We start from the raw sequence: 19,915 nt of genomic DNA, 5'->3' as shown, positions 1-19,915 counted from the left end.
CATAGGACTTCAGGATGTGTTTCTAATAGAAGTCTTTAACAGGTCACAAATACTTTCCTAAATGGCAATAAATATAGGTCTGCACTACTCACAGTGTTCACAGAGGATGTTACTGACCATTTGCTATCACTCACTAAAGATGACCTGCTACTGTGCTAAGCTACAATCCAGGAACTGAGTATTTCAGTTTTCTAACTTCCAACGTCTTCCACCGATGGTTGGGTCCCAGCTTTGCTTTCCTTTTGGCTCTAAGAAAAGTAACAGCTGTGTACAGTGGAGATAAAAGTCCAGTCCTTGTCCTTGCCTTTTCTGAGCTGATTGCGGTTTGGTCTTTTAAAATTTTATTTATTCTGAGTTCTGAAATGCATCCTTGCCATTTTGAAGAGCTTTTAATTCTGACCACAGACTGAGAAAGGTACTGCAGTATTATTTTAATTCTATTTTCATATTTGTCCTTCATTTTCATCTCCACTTTGTAATACATCACAAATGAGTTCTGCTTTTACTCATCTTACAGAGCTTTTTATCAGCTCATATTGGTTGTATATTCTTTGAATGTTAGTAACTACTGGGCGTGGGCTGCTAGCCTGCAAACAGCATTATTTTCTTCTGGCCCCTTGCCCTCTCTTCAAGCTGGAAGCTTGTCCATGCCAGTGCTGATAGCAAGGGTTTATCGCTGTCAACATGGTTAAATAGTTAATTTCCATTTTAAAGTAGCTGATAATCAAAGCTCAACATGATTTATAAATGTCCATCCTCACCTCGAACGAAATATCTAAACAAAGTGCTTTCTTTTCCAGGGAGATGCTACGCGATCCAGAAATGAGAAATAAATTAATTTCTAACCCAACTAATTTTAACCACATAGCACATATGGGTCCAGGAGATGGTATACAGATTCTCAAAGACCTTCCGATGGTAAGTACAAAAGTACGCGTGGGAGTGACTGACTGCAATAGAGGCTGCAAATAAGTGAGAGAAAGACAATTACAGTTTTGAAAGTATATTCAGAGTGTTGATGTATTTCATACCAGGAAGAGTGACACGGGAGACAGAGGTCAACGTGCTCCGCTGTGTGCGATAAAATATAAGCAAAGAGGATGACACTTAGGCGTGGAGGGGAGGAGGAAGAGTGGCTGATGCCTCCTGGGTTTTAAGGCAGGTTGGCCTCTCAGTGTTGATGATAGTTTTTATGACCCATATGAAGGGATAAAATTAATAGAATTTGAGCCTGTGTTCTTTGTGGGAAAGAAAAGAGAAATTCCTTTCTCTGTGAACTGTAGTTCAATTCCTTTTTTCTCTTCCCATCTTTAGCTCCAACTTAGCCTGTCTCTTTTACAGCCTTTTATCCTCAGACGGTGGAGCTGTAGCAGTTTAACAGTGTAGTGCCCAATATTTTTTTTCTATGCCAAAGATGATATTCTTCATTTTCTCTCCAAATAAACTAGTCTCAATGAAACAATTTCTTACATAAAAAAAACTTACCTTCTAAGTTGAAAAATGGAAAAAGAAAACATGTAATAGCGCGCGCACACACACGTTTGTTTCCCAAAGCCTTATGTAGGAGATGCTCACCTGAAAGTTACTGAAATTTTTAATGAGCTAAAACCCAATTAATACTTTATTAATAGGAGAGTATCATACTGCTTGCTTCAAACTACCTTGAGCATCTAGTTTGTGTGTTCTGTATTGTTTTCTAAACTCTTCCATGATGACATGGACATGATTCAGAAGATGCTAATAAGCACTGTAAGAAAGATCAGATTATATGATACCGGACAGATAAGATGAAGTACCACTATAAGACATAGGAATTAGTACAGAAGTGCTGTCTTGAAGCATCATTGTTATTACTTGGAGTTTGTGCAGAAAGCAGATGCTGAAAAGCCTGGAGGAAACAACAGTAAGACTGGAAAATGAAGTGTACCATGCAGCTGCACTACTTTAAGAGCTTAGAAACATGACCTCTGGTCTTCAGATACTCGTTTTACCTTACTTTTGCAGCAGATGGTACTTCTATGTTACACTTTACCATAAAGTCCGCGCATTGTACATGAGCCTTTCTGGCACTGTTTTCCTTAGATAGGAATATGCAAGGAAAGGAAAGGATATACTTTAAATCTTGTACTAGAGACGCTCTGAGAAACCTCTCAATAACAAATATATTCAGTGCAGCTGAGCAAAAAACAGCACTGTGTTTGTGTGTGTATGTTTATACATTTCTAAATAATGAAGGAGCTGCTTCTAAGAAAACACGTGACAAATTCAAGGGAAGTTGGCAGGTAGTGTCTGTCTTACCTGTATGTGAGTGCACATATATCTAATGTTAAACAAAGCATGGCTATTTCCTTCAGGGCAGGATGTAGATCAGAATCTTTTTTTCCATTTCTGGTGTGTTCTTTAAACTATTTCTGGCTCTTCTCAAGCAGAGAAAATAATCTGCTACTGCTAAAGGTAGGGCAAAAGGCATCCTGGTTCACACTACCAGTAGTGGAAAGTTCATGGGAATCAAAAGCTGCAAAGACTCTTAAATCAAGACCCAAACCTGGAAGTGTAAAATGATTTTATCCGTAGAAGAGAATTTTCTAGATTTTTTTTTTTATTTTTGTGGATTAGTATTTCTTCAGCTATGTCACCTCTAAACGGCTTTTACTTTGAATTCCTTCTAATTATGCAAGCCTTGTATTAGCTCAAAGGTCATATTGAAGTTAGGACTGGCACTTTGCTTCTTACTGATCAATACTATGTTTTGAAGGAAATTTGTGAGTCACTTTCCACACTTAAAAGTGATGAGAAGACATTAGAAAATGTGTACAATATAGAACTGATTTCTACACTTGTTCCATAGCTGCAGGTTCTTTTTAAAGGTTCTGTTAAAAACCCCTTTCTGCAATTAGGGGTCAGTCTTAATGCTGTGAGATGTCACTGCAGAGAAAGCAGATTTGGTGTGTAATTTTCCAGCAGCTCCTCGCAATATCCTATTGTATTTGTTTTCCTAGTTTAATGGGTACAGAGTTGCATCAGTCATGGACTTGAAAGCGTGTGAATTTGAAAGTGTAACTTGAGATTAGCAGATGAATGTTCTGTCAAGAGCTACTTCGGTCCAGGCAGCTTTTTCTTTTCCAACAGCTTCCTGTAAGGTATTTGGCTGGACTAAGTTTCCATTTAGTGTGTTCCAAACTACCTAATTTGTTTCTCAGGCACAAAAATAGAAGAAAAGGAGTTGGGCATGCATATGATGTTATGTATTTGAGTCTAATGCTTTATTTCAAAGAGTAACTTAGAATTAAAAGAGAGGATGGAAACAGAGGGCGTTTCCTGGAGAATCAGTACACAAGGTAAAGAATACTCATCCGACCCTGTGCACAGTTCATCTGTATGGCAGCTTCTTTACGAGGACATAGAATTATTTCACTAGATTGATACCTAGTTCCGAAAAGGTGAATAGCTTTTTGGTTTTGTGCTGCTTAGCATGTGTGATGATTTTGCAGCTGGAACATCTTCTGTGTATTTTTAAATAGATTGGTATGTTTCAGAAGAAAAAAATATTTCTTTTCAAAGAACTGTGGGAAAGATTGCAGCATTTTACTTTGCAAATGCCTGTTTCTGTTTATGGAAGCGATGATAAAATACATTTTTGTATTTAAAGAGGGCTGCCGCTAGGGGGGACAAGTAGTGCAACGCTAATAGTTTTCTCAAATTCTCTTCATCCAACTATTTTAGGTGACACAGCTTCTTTTTTTCATGAGATCCTGGAGCACAGAAAGTGTACGAAAGAATGGAGCAGGCCTTTTTAATTGCAGTTTCTTCTGACTTGAGCAATTCCAAATTTGGCTGGGTCTGCTGATGTAAATCTGTTCATCCAGCATGATCTTTCACTGAAGTCAGTATAGTGCTACGCAGGCAGAAGGATCCTTAGTAATAAATAGGTTTAAATACAGAATAAATATTTTAATCTTTGAGTTGGATGAGATTGTCACAAACTAAATAACCAGCTCAGCTTAGCTTTTATCTAGCATCCACGGATGAACTTTGTAAAGCAAATGATGATATTTATATATATGTATGTATTTATATGTATTTATGAATATATGCACATTCACTTTATATATGCAACATGAATCCAATCAGAACTAATCTTTGCAGTCCTGCTAACCTGCCTCTGCTGCCTTTTTCAGGCAAGATATCAAAAATTGAACAAAGTGCAGCATTAGGACTGGTAGTGATGGCCCTTGCAGGGCTGGGCTGCGATATGTTGGTGGACAGGAAGGGACATACGCTTCTGCTGTCTTAACCTGGGGTGTAACTGCCTGGGGGATGCAGAGCCAACAGGAGCGAGCTTGCTTTCTAATGATGTCTTTTAAAAGACAAGCTTGTAGAGAGTTTAGTTTGTGTTGTAAATGTACAAAATCAAAACTGGATAAATGGAATGTTTTAAACTGTTTCAGGCTATTCGGTATGTTGTATCAGATGCCTACCTGTGTGGAACATACCCGTGTGCATGTGGTTGCCCTTGCAGATGCAGCCGTGCAAGGGGGAAAGATGCTTTCTCTGTGCATTGTTTCCAAGGTCTTGGTATTCAACAGGCATGTGACACGAGCAGCAAGATCCATTTATGGCAAATTACAGCCCATTAGCCTAGTCCCACATTGTTCTCTCCATGAACCGACACACCTGGACTTCAGCGTAGACCCGTATTTGGGCAGAAATGAACATGCCCAAGGCTCGGAGTGGAATCAGATTTAAGAGAGAAAGTATTAGAGCTTATCAGGCAATTGTAAACTTGCACCCTTCTTTTCTTCCTGGTGAGCAGTTGCTCAGGAGTCTGGCTTTGACAGGCGAGTTTGTGGGCTACAACACAACAGAAACCAGAAGTTCTTGTTTGCTATTAACAAAGCCGTAATCAGTAGATATTTGTATTTTGTTGATGTGGATGCTAGATCTGGGTCATTGTCTTGTTTTGTACAATTTAGAATCATTCCTGTTAGTATATCCCCAAACTTATTTATTTACATGTTTTTCTTCCCTAGCAGCCTGTCACCAATTAGCTGGCCGTACAGTCTGGCCTCCCTTCTGCCCTCTTGTCCCTTGAAGCCACTTTATCGTGGATGCTCCTTTGTAGTGAAGATCTGAAATCTGGAACTGCACTTACTGCAGCACAGACCACCTCTCTGTGTACATCAGATGTACAGGATTGATTTTGCTTTCATATTCTGCATGCCTGAGTAATTGACATACAAAAGCTGGTCTTGACTGCCATTATATTTGACCATTATGCTTCAGTTTGACCTCATTATACATGAACCATTATACTTCCATTCTAGATGTGTGAAGCTTTGCTTGTTTCAAATGAGAAACTATTTATAGAGTTAATGAATACTTAGTTGTATTTGGTATTCTTTAAAGAAAGTGGGAACCCCATGCATGCATCTAATGGTGGAGTCCATGGAGAAAGTTCCATGGAAGATCATTTTTAAAATCTTGCCATATCGTGGCTTTCTCACATTCATGATTGCTGGCTAAATATCTTCATGGTCTGCAGCTGGCCTACCCTCTGCTTTTTAGCTGTGATTTTTAGACACTCCCATTTCTCCCTTACTGGCTCTTAGGAACATAGCTGGCTTTGCTGCCAGTATTCTGTTGTGAGCAGATAACTTGGCAAAGTCTGCTTCCCTGGACCATTCTTGGAATGGTGGCTTCTTGTACTGATATTTAGATGCTGCTAAACTTACGAATAACAATTTAATATATATTATGTCTTATATGCCATAATGTGGTAATTGATGTTTTGGTTAACACGCAAAGCCTCATAATAACTGTGTGTCTAAAAAAAAAAAAAAGGTTGGATTTTACCAGCTGAAATGAAGAGAACAGTAACAATAATGTTTGATAATATGTATTGGGATGTGACTTAATGTTCTTCCAGACTTTAATACGTTCCATATACAAAAAGTAGTGCCTTAGGTTTAGTGGAAGGGGTAAGCTGTATTTTTACCATTTTCTATTTTTTAAGTCCTAACATTTCTAACATTCCTCAGATCTGTTTGTGTTAAGGTGATAAAATCAGTTGGACAAGGGGAAGAGAAAATTAGAAGTTAGAAAAGGTTCTGATTCGCTGGTGGCCATTGGGCAAACCATCCCCTTGCAGGCTGCCCTGCTGAACTCGTACAGATGGCTCGGGGAGGGAGACCAAGCCTTGAAACGCTCTTCCGTTACATCTGGATTCAGATGACATTAAATTACAAGAGCTCTGGTGCCAGCACATTCTGTAGAGATGAATTAGAAATATTTTCTGTTTAATTTGCAGGATTATTTCTCCTCTCTCTTTCTTTCTGTCACACTTTGGGAGCACGTTGCTCACTTGACCTATTAAAAACATTTGCATTTCCCAGTACTTTTGCACCTTATCTAAGGGCCTAGTCTTCTGCAGTGCAAAGTCCCTTCATCATTAATGCGCTGTGAGGATTAAGTGAGTGTGCAGAAGGACACAGGCCTCGTGGCATCTGTCCACAGCAGATTAAATTGTCCCAGTTGTCTGACACTAACCAGTTCACCTTCCCCCACAACCTGTGTCCCTATTCTGTCAAAACACTGTTCCCTCCCCTTAGTACTCTGTTTGTTGTATGGGTGATACTTAATTTTAATGGAATCGGTAAAATGCATGAATAACAGAAGGAAATCTCTTACAATCTTTAACTGTTGTGTATTCTCATCTTTCCTTCTCCCCACACCATCTCACCTGTGTTCACGTTCCTTTGTTTGTGTTATGTCTACTTTAGATTGTAAGCTCCTCAAGGCAGGGAACTAATGCTTCACAACTGTCTGTAAAGCACCTTTTACAACTGTGGTGCTCTTTGAAATATCAAATAATAATAAATATTAGAATCTATTCCCAATGAGTTAAAAGTTTTATTTGTTTTTAATGTTTTAGCAACAGCAAGGGCGGCAGGCCCATGTGACACCATGTAAGGAAGGTGCTCAGAGGACTGGGGGTGACAATGTAAGAACCTGTGTGTTGACGGGCAAGCAGGGTTGCTGTCTGGCTGTCCTTCAGTGTTTGACTGCTCTTGTGGACCGCTGTTGCCGATGTAACCTGTACAACCATCCTTCATTGCTTTCTCTCTCTGTTGTCTTTGATAGCAGCGTTCCCCTTACCAATTCCCTCATCATCACTCCCGTCTGATCTCCTCTCCGAGCAACTTTGAGCACATCTACCACATGACTGTTAATTCAGCTGAAAAATTCCTCTCTTACGATTCCATAAACCCTGCATTTTCCCCGCCTCCACGCTCTGTCCGCGGTACTCCAGACTTTATGACTCTGAGGGTATGAACGGCTGAGTCAGGTGTTCACTCTACTAACACTGTGTGGTTTTCCTTTTGCCTGGCTATTAACATGGGAGAAACCCCCTTGTAAGCGGTTTCCTTCACCCCTTAACTTTCTTCTGTCCCAGCTGATGTATTTTCTGCTGTCAGCTGTGGTCTTTCCACAGCTCTGGCATGCCAAGAAACAGATACTTCACGGCTTTAGAAAAAAAGAAAAAAAGAGGGTGTAACAACTGGGCTGAACCTTTTGCTGTGAGAATAGCATTTTTAATCACCACGAACAATGTGGGAATTTTGAATAAGTTCTCTGTTCCAGAGTGTTCATCCTCCAGCAGTCAATAGCAGGATGCTGTATATCAGGTTGCATTAGGAAATGTTCTGGATCTGTCTGTGTTGGACCAAACTTACAAACTGTTTGTTTATGGTGAAATCACGTGGAATGCAAGAATTTTCACCCAGTACTGAACAGAGAGACAGAGGTTGTGCCTCAGACAGTTTCTAGGTTAAAGTAAATAAGTGAAGTTAGAACACATACAGGCAAGATCAACAATTAATGACGATGGCAATTTGCTGATGTAGATCCTCTTAATCCTGCTAGTTTTAAGCAGAGGCTGAGGTGGGATACTGTTCTGTAGATACCCGTCAGCTGGAATGTAAACTGGGGGGATGGAAGTGGTCTTTTCTTTTTTCTTGTGTTGCACATCCCGGTATCATCTATCTGAGATAGATGTACATGACGGTGGTTGGTTGCACAGGGTTTGTATGGGTCTGAGCTGTGTCCCTTGCTGTGACGAAAACGCCGCTGTTGGTTTCTGTGGCCTTTGGACACCCTTCAGACACGCCTGGCAAACCTTGGCTGCCAGGCTGCTCCGAGTGCCTTATGGTTGCTGTTCTAGATCCCTGTCGCTGAGAAGGTTTTTGGATACGTACCTGCATACAACACTAGAGAGGACTTGAAAATGCAGGAGGAAGATTAACCTCTTCCGTAAGGCTCCAAAACAAATTTGCACAGCTAACCTTTGACTGGGCACGTGTATGGGCATGTGTCACTGTTGTGAAGTCCCAGTTGTCACAACCATTAATGTTCGAAAACGAAGTTGCAGCATTTTGGAAAGTGTGCCCTGCGATGACAGGTCTGCATCCATCCTGGCTTTTTGGGTAGGAAGGAAGATGCAAATACACAGGAGGAATGAATGCTCTATTGAAATGCAAAAAAAAAAAGAATATTGTTAAGATGAATTTAAAGTTGTTTCTCTCTTAGAGGGTCACTATCAGGTCACTGAAGCTGTATTTCAGTTCTGGGTTTAACGGAGTTATTTTTAAGCCAACTGTACTATAATTTTTTCTGTGTTTAATGTGCAGTGATGTGTCAGTGGGCTGTGATACCCCCCTCTGCCCTCCATTTCTCATGTGAGTAGTCTCCCTGGGCTCAGTAAGGAATGACCCCTGGTGTTTCAGGCAGTAACTCTTTAATTTTGGCTTTAGGAGCATCCTTCATCCTAATGTTGCAGCCTGCTAGTGTAAAATGGAGAAAAAAGTGAAGTGGGCAACGTGGAGTATCAAGATCTCGTACCTGTTAGGTCTGCAGAGCACTAGAGGTTTAGTGTTGGATGAAGAGAAGCGTTTGTCTCCTTTGTGGCTTGAGGGCAGAGGTGCTGTCAGCTGTATGGCAAGCCAGGCTGTGAGTTTTGGTTTCGTGTCCGTCCACCCTCCCTTGGTGTTTGGAGACTTTAGTGCAAGAAGGGTAGCGCTCCCTCCAAGGGGACCATGGTCACAGGGACGGATGGGATACTGGAATTAAACCAGCATGGAATCACAGGGGAGCTGAAAAATGACCTGTTAAAGTGGGCTTTTAGCGTCTGTCACGTTATGTCAGGCAAGAATTAAAAGCTCAGGTTTACAGTGTAATGAACAGAACGCTACTTTAAAACAAAAACCCCAAAACAATTAACAAGCAGCATGATGGACAGAGAAACGCAGGGAAGCAGTTCCTTAGAGGTGTTGTAACTGTTTAGTTAAACCCTCTGCACTCTTGCCGCGCTGTCTGGGAGCAGTTGGCCTGGGTGCGGGAGCTGAGGCTCGGTAACGCTGCGGAGCTGCACGTGTAGCAGTGGTGGTACATACAGAACCCGCAGCTCCACAGCAGCTCCGTCCTGTCCGGGAATGGGATGCACTGAACCGATTTGGGTCTCTCACCCTCTTCCACAGTGATTAACTTTGCTCAGCAAGCAGCTTCTCTGCTGACAATTTTTTTTTCCCCCGCTTCTCTCACTTTTCTCCATGTGGTTGAGCGGTGGGGATGAATTTTCCTGCTAGGATTTGAATTGTTGCTCTAAATGAGGGGGTTTTGTCTCTCTTCAAGTAAAGCAAGCTCAGGTTTCTTCCCCCCCCCCCCCCCCCCCCCCTTTAACTTGCTGCATTTTGCTGCTTTATAACTACTGCTAATAACTGCCATTTATTTTTCTTTGAATCCCCCTTTCTGCATCATGTGCATATCACTTCCAGAGGTTTTGGTCCAAAATGCCAGGGTCTCTGGCATGTGCTTATTTTATTTTAGAATGAAGAACAATGAAAGATTCGCTTTGTGGATAAACTTTCTACAAGGAATTACATGGACTTTGCAAACCGAGATAATGAAAAATAATCATCATTAGAATACACTGTTAAAATAAATGAGTCTTATTCATGCACCCACCCGTTCCCTCCTCCCCCTGATGCCTGTATGTTGTCTGCTCAGTCACTGGTAAGGAGGCTAATTGCCGTATCATTAAAAATAATTGTTCTTTGCAAAATGAACCATTATAGGTTTCTGTAAGTATAAAAGATCTTGCAACGCCAGTGTGCTAACCACAGTGCACACGCTTTTGCGGTGTGCTGGGCTTTCCTTTGTTTCTCAAAACACAGCAGTAACTTACTCCTCAGCCTGTTAGTTCCTTTGCGTAGTGTCAGGGGAGCCTCCACCGCTTATGCACAGGATGCTCTGCTCTTACCTGTAACTCAAGATTGTTTATTGCATGGTGAAGAACACAGGAGCCAAAAATTTAGTATTTTGTACTAAAAAGTAGGTTGACTGTTCACATGGGAAGAAAAGGGGGAGGGAGGGGCGGTAAGCAAGAGAAAGCAGTATGATCTCACAAATTATTTAAGATGCTTTTTTTAAGCCTTTAGACATGACTCCTTATTGAGAATAGTGCAGCAATGGATGAGGGGAAAATTGAACAGGGTTTATACATCGGTAAGGTCTCCGATTCTCTTTTGGTGGTGTTTGAGAGAGATCAGGAAGGAAGGAGGGAAAATTTTAATTCTTTCTTGTTTATTGCATGTTAAAAGCCATTTCTGGCCCAGTAGGGGAATGAGAAGGAAAAGGCTGACTGTAAGAGCAAAGGGGTCTGTTATAACGATGACTCTAAGGATCGTTGTGAGACTGGATTTGACAGGAGGTTGGTAACAACTATCTAATAAAGTCTGAACTGTATAAAATCTGTTCGTTACAAAGCCTCTGTGTAATTACCCATTTTAAAATACAGATAGAGAAATGGGTAGTATCTGAGGGTGTCTGAGAATGCCCTTGTGGGAGGTAGAATCTTTGTTCCAGTCTGAAATTTCCGTAGCATCCTAGCTTAAAAAGGCATTACAATTGCAACTGGTTTATGTGTGGCTACTTTATCTCAGAGTGAGGATGGGGAAATAATTAAATTTCAATAGGAAGAAATTAAGAGTTAATGCAGTGGGGGTGGGGGTGTAGAGTGGAGATAAAAGTGGAGATAAGGAGTCAGAGCTACCTGCAGTTCTTCTCATGTTCCGCATCTGTAAAAGTCCCCTAAATCTAATTCTAGTTAATTCTATTGATTAATAGTGTAAATCATGTCAGGAGCAGGATGAAGTCTCATGTTTAGCCAGAGACAAAATGATGCACGTGGGCATTAGAAGGTCGCTCTGGGCCAAGAGGCCAGCTCACACACAGAGAGACGGGCTAAATCAGCCGAGAAGCTTTTTCCCTTAAGGTCAGCTGTAAGTTAACAGAAGCAGAAATAAAATCTCCCAGAACTCACTTCAAAGTATTCTTCTCCCTTCTTTTAAGGACAACTTATGTTTAAGGAACTACCATATCCAAGTAGAGAAACTGTGTTTTATCTCTTCCCTCAGTAAAGCACCACTTCAGTCGAGTAACTTACCGATTTAGAAAATCACACTGGACTGGAACTCTCAGGATGGAAATCAGGAGCGATAATCAAAATACATAGAAAAACAGTGGGGCGTGCTCTGGTCATCCTCTTCGAGCAGGCTGGAAACAGGCCGATTCTCACTTTGGCTCAACTGGTGTAGGTCTGGAGTAATGATGTTAATACCTTTGGAATTCCAAAAGTAATTGAAATACAGATTAATCCACTATGTGTTCATAACTCTGCAGGCATTCGGCATTAACATGGTTATGGTATAAAGTTGCAGGGCACAAGTGATGGCATCAAAGAGAGAAATTTTAGTAAGAACCTTGGAAGCTTGTGTTCAGAAAGTACACGTTATGCAATGTAACCTGAATATATCTATAGCAGTTTAACTAGGCTGGCAAACCATCCTTTCAAGGAAACGCTTGAATTATTAGACATACTCTTTCAGTCGTCTGCATCCGTCCATGTAATTCAGCACTTCACTATCGTGTTGTGTGTGCTTCCGGTCTCTGCACTAAACTGCAGAATATTATTTTGCAAATTTTGCTGCCCTGCTGCCCAGATAATTCAGCTCTGGTAAGGTTGGGGGTTTAATGTGTTTTGGGGCTTTACTTAATAACATCCAAGGTTGAGCCAGCAGTCAATAAGGAAACGTGTCATGTGTGTCTGCATTGCAGAATCTTCGGCCTCAGGAAAGTCGGACTGTATTCAGTGGCTCTGTCAGTATCCCATCGATCACAAAATCCCGCACAGAACCAGGACGATCGATGAGCGCAAGCAGCGGGTTAGCAGCACGTAAGCAAACAGAACTGTGTTGCTTTGGGGTCTGTACACAAGTCTTTTAGGGAAGGGGCTAGGACCTGTGTTTGCTTCCATCCGTACTGCCACTAGGCAGGGTTTTCAGAAGTGACTGCTGAGGGCAAGCGCAGTATTTTAATCTCGCTTTCCAGAACAGCCCACCCGTAAGCAGCTAGTGCTTTTTGGGTCCCACATTTGTAATTTGTCAAATTGTTAAAACTGACGTTAGAAATAAAATTAGATTTGAATAAAAAAAATAGCCCTTGGCACTACTTTGCTGCTGCTGAAGTGTTTCAAATCAGTGGCAAGTTGTTCACACGAGCTCCATGGTTATTAACTTTGTTGCTGAACAGCGCAGAGCTCTCGATGCCTCTCTTGCTGCTAGTGCAGCGAGAAAGCGATAGAGACTGGCTGCTGGTATGGAAGAGTTGCATGTGTTGGAAACGCCTTGCCTTGGCGTGCCAGTAAGCGCAGTGGCCTGCGTTGAGACCAGGCAAGTGACTAAACAAGGGACCACGAGAAAACAGAGGCAAGACGGGTGTCCCAGCTCCTCTTGGTGTTTTCCCTTCCCGTGGCACACACTGTGTTTGCTGCACATTGCCAACTGCTTGCAGAAAGCGTGTGCGTCCGCTATAGTCTGTACCGGCCGGTACCACCCACCTAATTCCCTGGGAAAGGGGCCACTGGAACTAGGCTGCCACCACAGCAGTTTCTGCAGCTGGGGGAACCATTCTGCAGTGGGAACACGGTGACTGTGTCTGTGCTGGGTGAAGCGTGCAATGCTGGCACGTATGCTGGCAAGGGGGAGACCAGAGAATCCCTAGGGAAAACCGCAGCTGGCAGCAGACAAGATAAAAGCCCCTGTAGCCTGCAAGCCATGAGCTGAGCATCTTGGGACATGCTGAAGGAAAGCAGAACTAACCAGCGAAACAGCTAACGTATTTCCCGTACGTTGAGTGCGTACCTGTAACACAGTTTCATTCTTCTGCATGTTTTAGGATCGTCGGCACAGAATGGCAGTGCTTTGCGGAGGGAATTCTCAGGAGGTAGCTATGGAGCAAAGCGTCAACCTATGGCATCGCCCTCAGACGGTTCCTTATCCTCTGGTGGCCTGGACCAAGGCAGCGATGCACCAACAAGGGATTACGAACGAGAGGTGAGCAGCAGGAGAAAGAGGAAAAAATTTCAAGTGTGTTGATAAAGATGAGAACGTTAAATTCTGGCATGGGTTTGGCTACAAGTTTGGGAGTCGTCAGGCTATCCTGACAAAAAACTTCCGTCAAACTGTGTCAGCTCTGGTTCTGGTATTTAACATGCAGAAGATGCTCTCTGCGCTCCTTACCTGGAGATACGTGGGTAACGAGGCTCCCAAAAATACTGGCTCAGTAGAGTAACAGCTTGATAGTGACCTGCGACAGCTTGAGGTAGCGATATTCCTTGTGCCCTTTATTTGCAAAGACTCCTAAGCTTTCTTGGCAGCCATTTCCAAGGAGACATTTTGTACTTAGAGTGCCTGAAGTTAACAAGGTAGTTTAAGAATTAACATATAATAATTTCATTTAGAGGAGAAACTGGATTTAATAGTTGGTGTTCTGTGCAGAAAAACTGTCATTGCGATAGGGCTGCAGTCCTGCCCAGCCCTAAACACAGCCCCTCCAACCAAGAATATTTTATGTGGGAGGGTTCAATCTGAAGTTGGCCAGCAAAACTTCCCCAGCCCATTTTCTTACCAAGGAGTGAGAAAATTAGAGGTCACACAAGTTTTTCATGGTACTGAATATATCCTTCCAGTCGAAGCTGAAAGGCAGCTGTCAACCCAAACTCAAGCTCAGGCATAGTTGCGTTCTACTCTGGAAGATCCAGCTGGAGTAATTTGATAGGATGCTTTGAATTAATGTCCTGGGAGTGACATAGAAGAGGCAGTTGTGATGAAGCCCATACTACAAAGAGTTCTTAGTTTAGTGCAAGAGCATCTCAGATGACAGTCTGTGAAAAGGCAGGAGCCATTGAAGCTTCACAAGCAGCCCGAAGCTGCACACTCTGCTGACGAGAGGCCCTTGGCCACAGGCAGGCTGCAAGAATCCTGCAGGTGCTGTGTCCTTATGTCAATGTCTGTTACGCCTGCTGAAAGCAGAGTGATCTGACCACTTACTCAGAAGTCTCCCCAGACCAGGAAATTCTGAGGGGAGAGCGGGGGTGGAAGTCTCACTGGTTTTGGACGAGCAAAACAAGCGGAGGCCTGTGAATCCAGTCACCTGTTGCTCAGACGCCCTCAGTCACTCTCAGACTTGCTGTGCTGTTACTGACCGGTGCTCTGTGTCTTTGCACTGCAGGACTCTGACTCTCCGAGACACTCTACTGCATCAAACAGCTCCAACCTCAGCAGCCCTCCCAGCCCGGTTTCTCCTCACAAGACCAAGAGCCTCTCCCTGGAGAGCTCTGACCACGTGAGTTGGGACTCATGAACTGCTTCAGCACTCAGATCTGACATCACAGCAGCTTGCTGTCCCCATGGCTGTCCCCTGCACTTGTTCCAGTTCTCACCTTCATCATCCTAACCCTCCCCATTCCCTGTCTGAAAGTGATCTGGGAGTGGGGTGCGGAGGAAGGTAAAAGCTGGTCATCTTCAGCACCGTTCGGCACTGCCTCACCCTCCCTTCCCCAGATTTGACAGAAGCAAACGAGCAAAGCTAGGGTGTTGGTAAATACCAGATGCTGTAGATTTGTATTAGTATTGGTTTCATTTTTGTGGTTACAGCTGCTTCATTTTTAAGGACATATTTATCCCACCCCCCTTCCACTTCTCAAAAAGTAGCTTAAGTAGACCAGACCAGTATCAAGAAGAGAAAATTCAGAGGGATTTTGTTTTCATGAAATAGCTCATTGTACTGTACAAAAGTAGCACAGAGACCCCTTCCCCTGCATGGGGAACGATCGGTATGTCAGAGGCACATAAAAGCTTTCAGCCACCACGTTTGAATGTCAATCTGATTGTCGCCAGCAAATCCTTATTGATTAAAATGATGCATATTTTACTACAGTACAGAGTTTAAATAAATACGCAGATGTTAGAGTAAAATACGTATGTATATATTCAAAGAAGAAAAACATTGTGTATGCAGCAGAAGATGGATGCTTATTTAAGAGAGCCTTTAATTTAAGATTTGTGTTGTCCCTGTTTTCATGCTCGATAATATACAGACTTGGAGGCCTGGCCTAAAACCTTTCGCGAGACAGATACTCCTTTTTGCGTAGCACTCGCTGCACTGCCGGGAGAGGTCCCTGCGGTGCTACCACAACATTTCTTTACTTCTGGCGGTAGCATAACTGAAGCTGTAATTCCTACTTTCGTGTTGATCCCCGTCCTTTGCAAAAATGACAGTTGGAAGGTGACCCCCTGCCCCGGCATCCAGGGGCACCAGTCAGCCGGGCGGCTGCCCTGGCTTCTCGTGTGCCGGCCGTGCGGCTGAGGAACTTGACGGCACGCGTCAGTAGAGGTCCTTCAGGCAGCAAGGGAGTTGAACGCAGCGGGATTTGGCAGGAAAACTCTTTCCCTGGGTCAGCCTTTGACCAGGTTGAACTCAGAAGGGAGCGGTCTGCCACGTCTCCGTGACCATCCCTAACCAGGAAACTGTTGTTACCAAATACCAGTTGCTAATGCACATCAGCCAAACGAGTGCCCTTAGCCCCCAGCTAGCCGCGGCTGGCTCTGCTGGCGCTGTAGCAACGACGAACCTTGAAGACTGACCTCACACTGTTCGTACCGTGGTAGTCGAAGATGCCTGGTCACCCGAGACTGCCACGCTGGCAAGGTTGGTTTTCCTCTCCCTCCCTACCCGTGCTGTGGGTTTGTGCAATTTGCAGTTGTTCCCGTGTGCTCACCTGCTGTTTGGTTCCAACAGCAGGCCAGGTTGGAGAGAGAAAGCATCGCGGTGGAAGACAAAACCCACTGAAGTTGCAAAAACAAATACAAAGCTGGTTACGTAGTCGACAGAATAAAGTGAGAGACTGATGTGCAAACGGATGGTAAGAGGAAAATGTCTCAGTTAGCAAGGCAGATGTGTTTTTCATTTGGGAGTGTGTTTAAATGAGTCTCTCTTCTCAGTAGTATCATTGCTGGCTTTATAGTACAACCACACTCAAACATGTAAGGGCTTTTTGTATTTAGAATACTGGGGTTTGTGGGTTTCAGGAACTTGTTACAGCTCTTACTAAACCATTCCGTATCCTTGCAGTCAGCAGTATCTAGTGTTTCACCCACATAGAGACGTTTGGAGTTTTCCCGTTTCTGTCTTCCCTAATAGAAGTTGTAGCTAAGCTCAAACCGTGTACAGTAACTTTCAGGTATGACCTGAACGTGAAATAGGGAGCGAGACACAGATCGTCTAATCCATTTAATCATGCTGGGTCTCCTAGATAAGATTTCTCTTTCACTCTGAATTGAGAGGCTTGTCCAAGTTTAAGCTCATTCAGTGTTATTTTGGGATGGGAATTCAAGAATTTTTTTTTTTTTAGAAATCACCACACCAAAAGCCTGTCTCTCTCCTGTTTGGATTTTTCAGAGTAGCAAGCTGGTTGTGTTGTTTGTTTTCATTTCAAAGCTACTACTTTTGCAAGCCTGGTATTTAATATTAAAAGCTTTAGAAAACAGCTAAGCACTTGAAATTAATTCCTCCCAGAAAAGTTTTCCGTTTTTGAGGGACAGATAGGCAGGGCGTTATTGGCATTATTAAAATTCCACATCAGCTACTTTTTAAAGGCTGCATATTGCTTCAAGTATAGCCACTGCTTTTTCCCCACCATTCCCTCCTTTTGGTGAAGCATGTCCACACACTTTTCAAAGCCTTTGCAGACTAGTTTTGTATTTACTGTATGTTGTATTTAAACATTAATCTTATTTTGATGTTGAGAGAAGGCAATTAAACGCAATCATTTAAGACAGAGCAGCCTGCGTGACAGTCCCCGGAGAGAGGGTCACAGGATCTTTTCTGTGGAATTTTTTTTTTTGCAGTTGAGCTAATGCTCTATCTGAAAATGGAATCCAAAGAGCCAAGACACAGCAAACGATTAAATTGAGTAAACCCCTGTGTTTACTCTGATATGGTGCCTGCAATCTCTTGATCTAAACCCCCTGACGTTCTCAGGCAGACGTAGGCCAGCTGTGTCCCAGAACTGAGCTCCAGAAGATGAGAGCTCCACAGGCCTACACTGTTCGTACACCACAATTTCCAAGCCTTGGCAGTCTCCTTTAGGATTACTCTAAATTATTTAATCTGTAGTTTGGTACTGTGCATTTTTATATGCATCTGTTCAAAAGAGAAACAGCAGCCGTTCTTCTCAGTTGAAAAGCAAATGACCACATTACCTATTTGAAAAGAGAAAAGTTGTCCTAGGACTTGAATAGTTTTGTATACTTGGGGACCATTTGGTTATACACTCAGTTTTAAACCACACTTTTTTTTCTTTTGTTGGTGTGAACACTGAAAATATATGCATACTGTAGCTGAGCTTTTTAAATACTCATTGGGCTAGGAAAAGTAACTTGGTCATTTGAACTGTAAGACTCTTGACTGCTATCTCAAAGACAGTTGTCTCTTAACATTTGATGTTTGCATTTCTTCACAGTTAGAGGGCTGCGTTTGGTTCAGGGAGCTTAAAACCTCCCGGTGAGTTTTTGGCTGTAGCGTATGTTCTCTGTACATGGTATGTATCTTAGCTGATTTTTTCCTTTTGGCTGAGACTGAAGGTGTTTGCATTTTTGACACTGCTGAAACACACGGGCGGTTGGGGGTTTTGCATTTTTCTCTTTTGATGGCAACAAAGGATCTGAGTGGATTCAGGCAGCTACTGAGGATTCCAGGTTATAGAATGAAAAAGGTTTGGTAAATAGGTTTTCCCCTGCACGTGTGCGCACACCTATACGTGGCTTCCTTCCACATTTCATAAACCCCAAAGCAGGGTTGTAGTGCTCTCTTCTCTATTGCCTTTGGCCTGTAGAAGACAGCTGGTGGCCTCAAGAAGAAACATTCCTGAGGCTGTGTGAAGTAGTTGCTGCTTCTCCTCTCAGTTGCGGTGGCTTGATATAAATGTGCATTTTGCCCATTATAACAAGTTTCAAAACCGAGTTAGGAATGTTCTTTCTTTGGTTTGACTCTGATGAAATTAGAAGCCAGGCGTGGTGTTCTCAGGTACATGGCAGAGGGAAGCTAAGGGTCTTGTCATACCAAAAAAAAAAGTCCAAAAAGTGTATTTGTAGCAACATAGTTTTAACCACACCTAGCCGGTTCAGAGCACGTCAGCCCTTCAGAACAAAACTGTTGGAGCATTAACACAGACACGGATTCTGGCACCATATTGTCTTGCACGGCCAGACCCTGAATGTCAGGACAAATGTGCTCTCAGGTGGAAGAAGGTTTTTTTCCATTTCACGCACACATGTTTAATTTTAAATGAGTACACTAAGGGTAAGATTTATTGCAGTGCAAGTACCCACACCTCCTGAGCCTTAGTCTGAGAATCTCTGGGAATCAGTGGCACATGGTAGCTTCTGCTGTGGTTTTTTTGTGAATAGGAATCGGTTCCACAGAGGAAATGGGACAGCTTTCTGCACTGACACAAACTGCACCCTTCCACATGCTTTGTTCACACTATTATTTGATAAACACCCCCAGAAACCACACTGCTGCAGGCTTTCCAGTCTGAATTCCAACTCTTTGTCTTTCATTCCAGCCACAGCTCAGTACAACCTGTTTTCATTCTGCATTTAAGGAAGTCTCATCCACAGGGAAGAAATCCACAAACAAACCAGTGTTGGTATTTCAGAGCAATTATACCTGCCTTTTTATGTATGACAGTTTCATATCATTTATTTTTAAAATGTTTTTTAGGTTTTTCATTGTAATATTATTGTACAGTTTTGCATGGCATAGATGTAATCACTTTTTTGTTTTAGAGTATAAAAGCTGACAAGTGTGCGTGTGGGGGAAAGATTCTGCTTTTTGCCTCTTCTCACTATTTTGTTTAATGCCCTCAATGTTGTAGGGGACATTGTAAGAGATTCTCTGCTACAGAACAATGATGTAGATTCTTTTGCACAGAAATATTTAAGGTGGAGAAGTCAACAATGTAAAAATGACTTACCGCCAATATTTTATGTTGGTAACACACTTAATATTAACCTACTTTGATGTACTGCAATAAAACAGGGAACTGTTAGAAATGCAATGTTTTGTCTTTTTTTCCTACCTCCCCCTGTTAAGCTTTGAGGAGGAAAGGGGAAGGGGAATAATGGTGTTCTTGCAGATAAAACCAGCATGTTGCAACACATCTGCACAAATAGATGGTAGGAAGAAAAGGAATGAGAAAATCAATTTAGCTCCAACAGCTTTCAGAAAAAGCTACAATTTTTTTGAAAATGCAAAGCCATCTACCTTATACTTCAGTATATCGGACTTCTTCAACTACAGTTTTCTTGACCTTTTTCTTAGGTCATCTGTTCTGTGTCAGTATTCATAGCCATTGTTTCTGTTGTTCCTCCCTCATTTAGTTCCACACCAAATGTTTCAGCTGTCCTGTTGTTAGAGGCCGGAGTCTGGATTCCTACTTATTTCAGAGCTACCAACA

General features: G+C 42.5%; 1 protein-coding gene across 8 annotated transcripts in view; it reads left to right on the top strand.

Moving 5' to 3' along the window:
* CDC42BPA (CDC42 binding protein kinase alpha) overlaps positions 1 to 19,511 on the top strand; it is a 190,790-nt gene extending 171,279 nt beyond the window's left edge. For 5 of the 8 annotated variants that reach the window (XM_055815946.1, XM_055815945.1, XM_055815941.1 and 2 more), the window contains 4 exons: positions 801 to 918; positions 12,172 to 12,289; positions 13,291 to 13,448; positions 14,626 to 19,511. In XM_055815946.1, coding sequence (XP_055671921.1) covers positions 801 to 918; positions 12,172 to 12,289; positions 13,291 to 13,448; positions 14,626 to 14,757 — 526 coding nt within the window. In that variant the 3' untranslated portion in view covers positions 14,758 to 19,511. Of the gene's footprint in view, positions 1 to 800; positions 919 to 5,030; positions 6,890 to 7,140; positions 7,327 to 12,171; positions 12,290 to 13,290; positions 13,449 to 14,625 lie in introns of those variants that run through there. The other 3 variants (XM_055815949.1, XM_055815948.1, XM_055815947.1) reach the window with 3 other exon arrangements.
* The last annotated feature ends 404 nt before the right edge of the window (positions 19,512 to 19,915 follow it).

The sequence above is a fragment of the Falco peregrinus genome, chromosome 11 (assembly GCF_023634155.1).
Source record: "Falco peregrinus isolate bFalPer1 chromosome 11, bFalPer1.pri, whole genome shotgun sequence".
Taxonomy (NCBI): Eukaryota; Metazoa; Chordata; class Aves; order Falconiformes; family Falconidae; genus Falco; species Falco peregrinus.
Note: the sequence above shows the minus strand (reverse complement) of the source record. Positions and strands in the feature narration are given on the sequence as shown.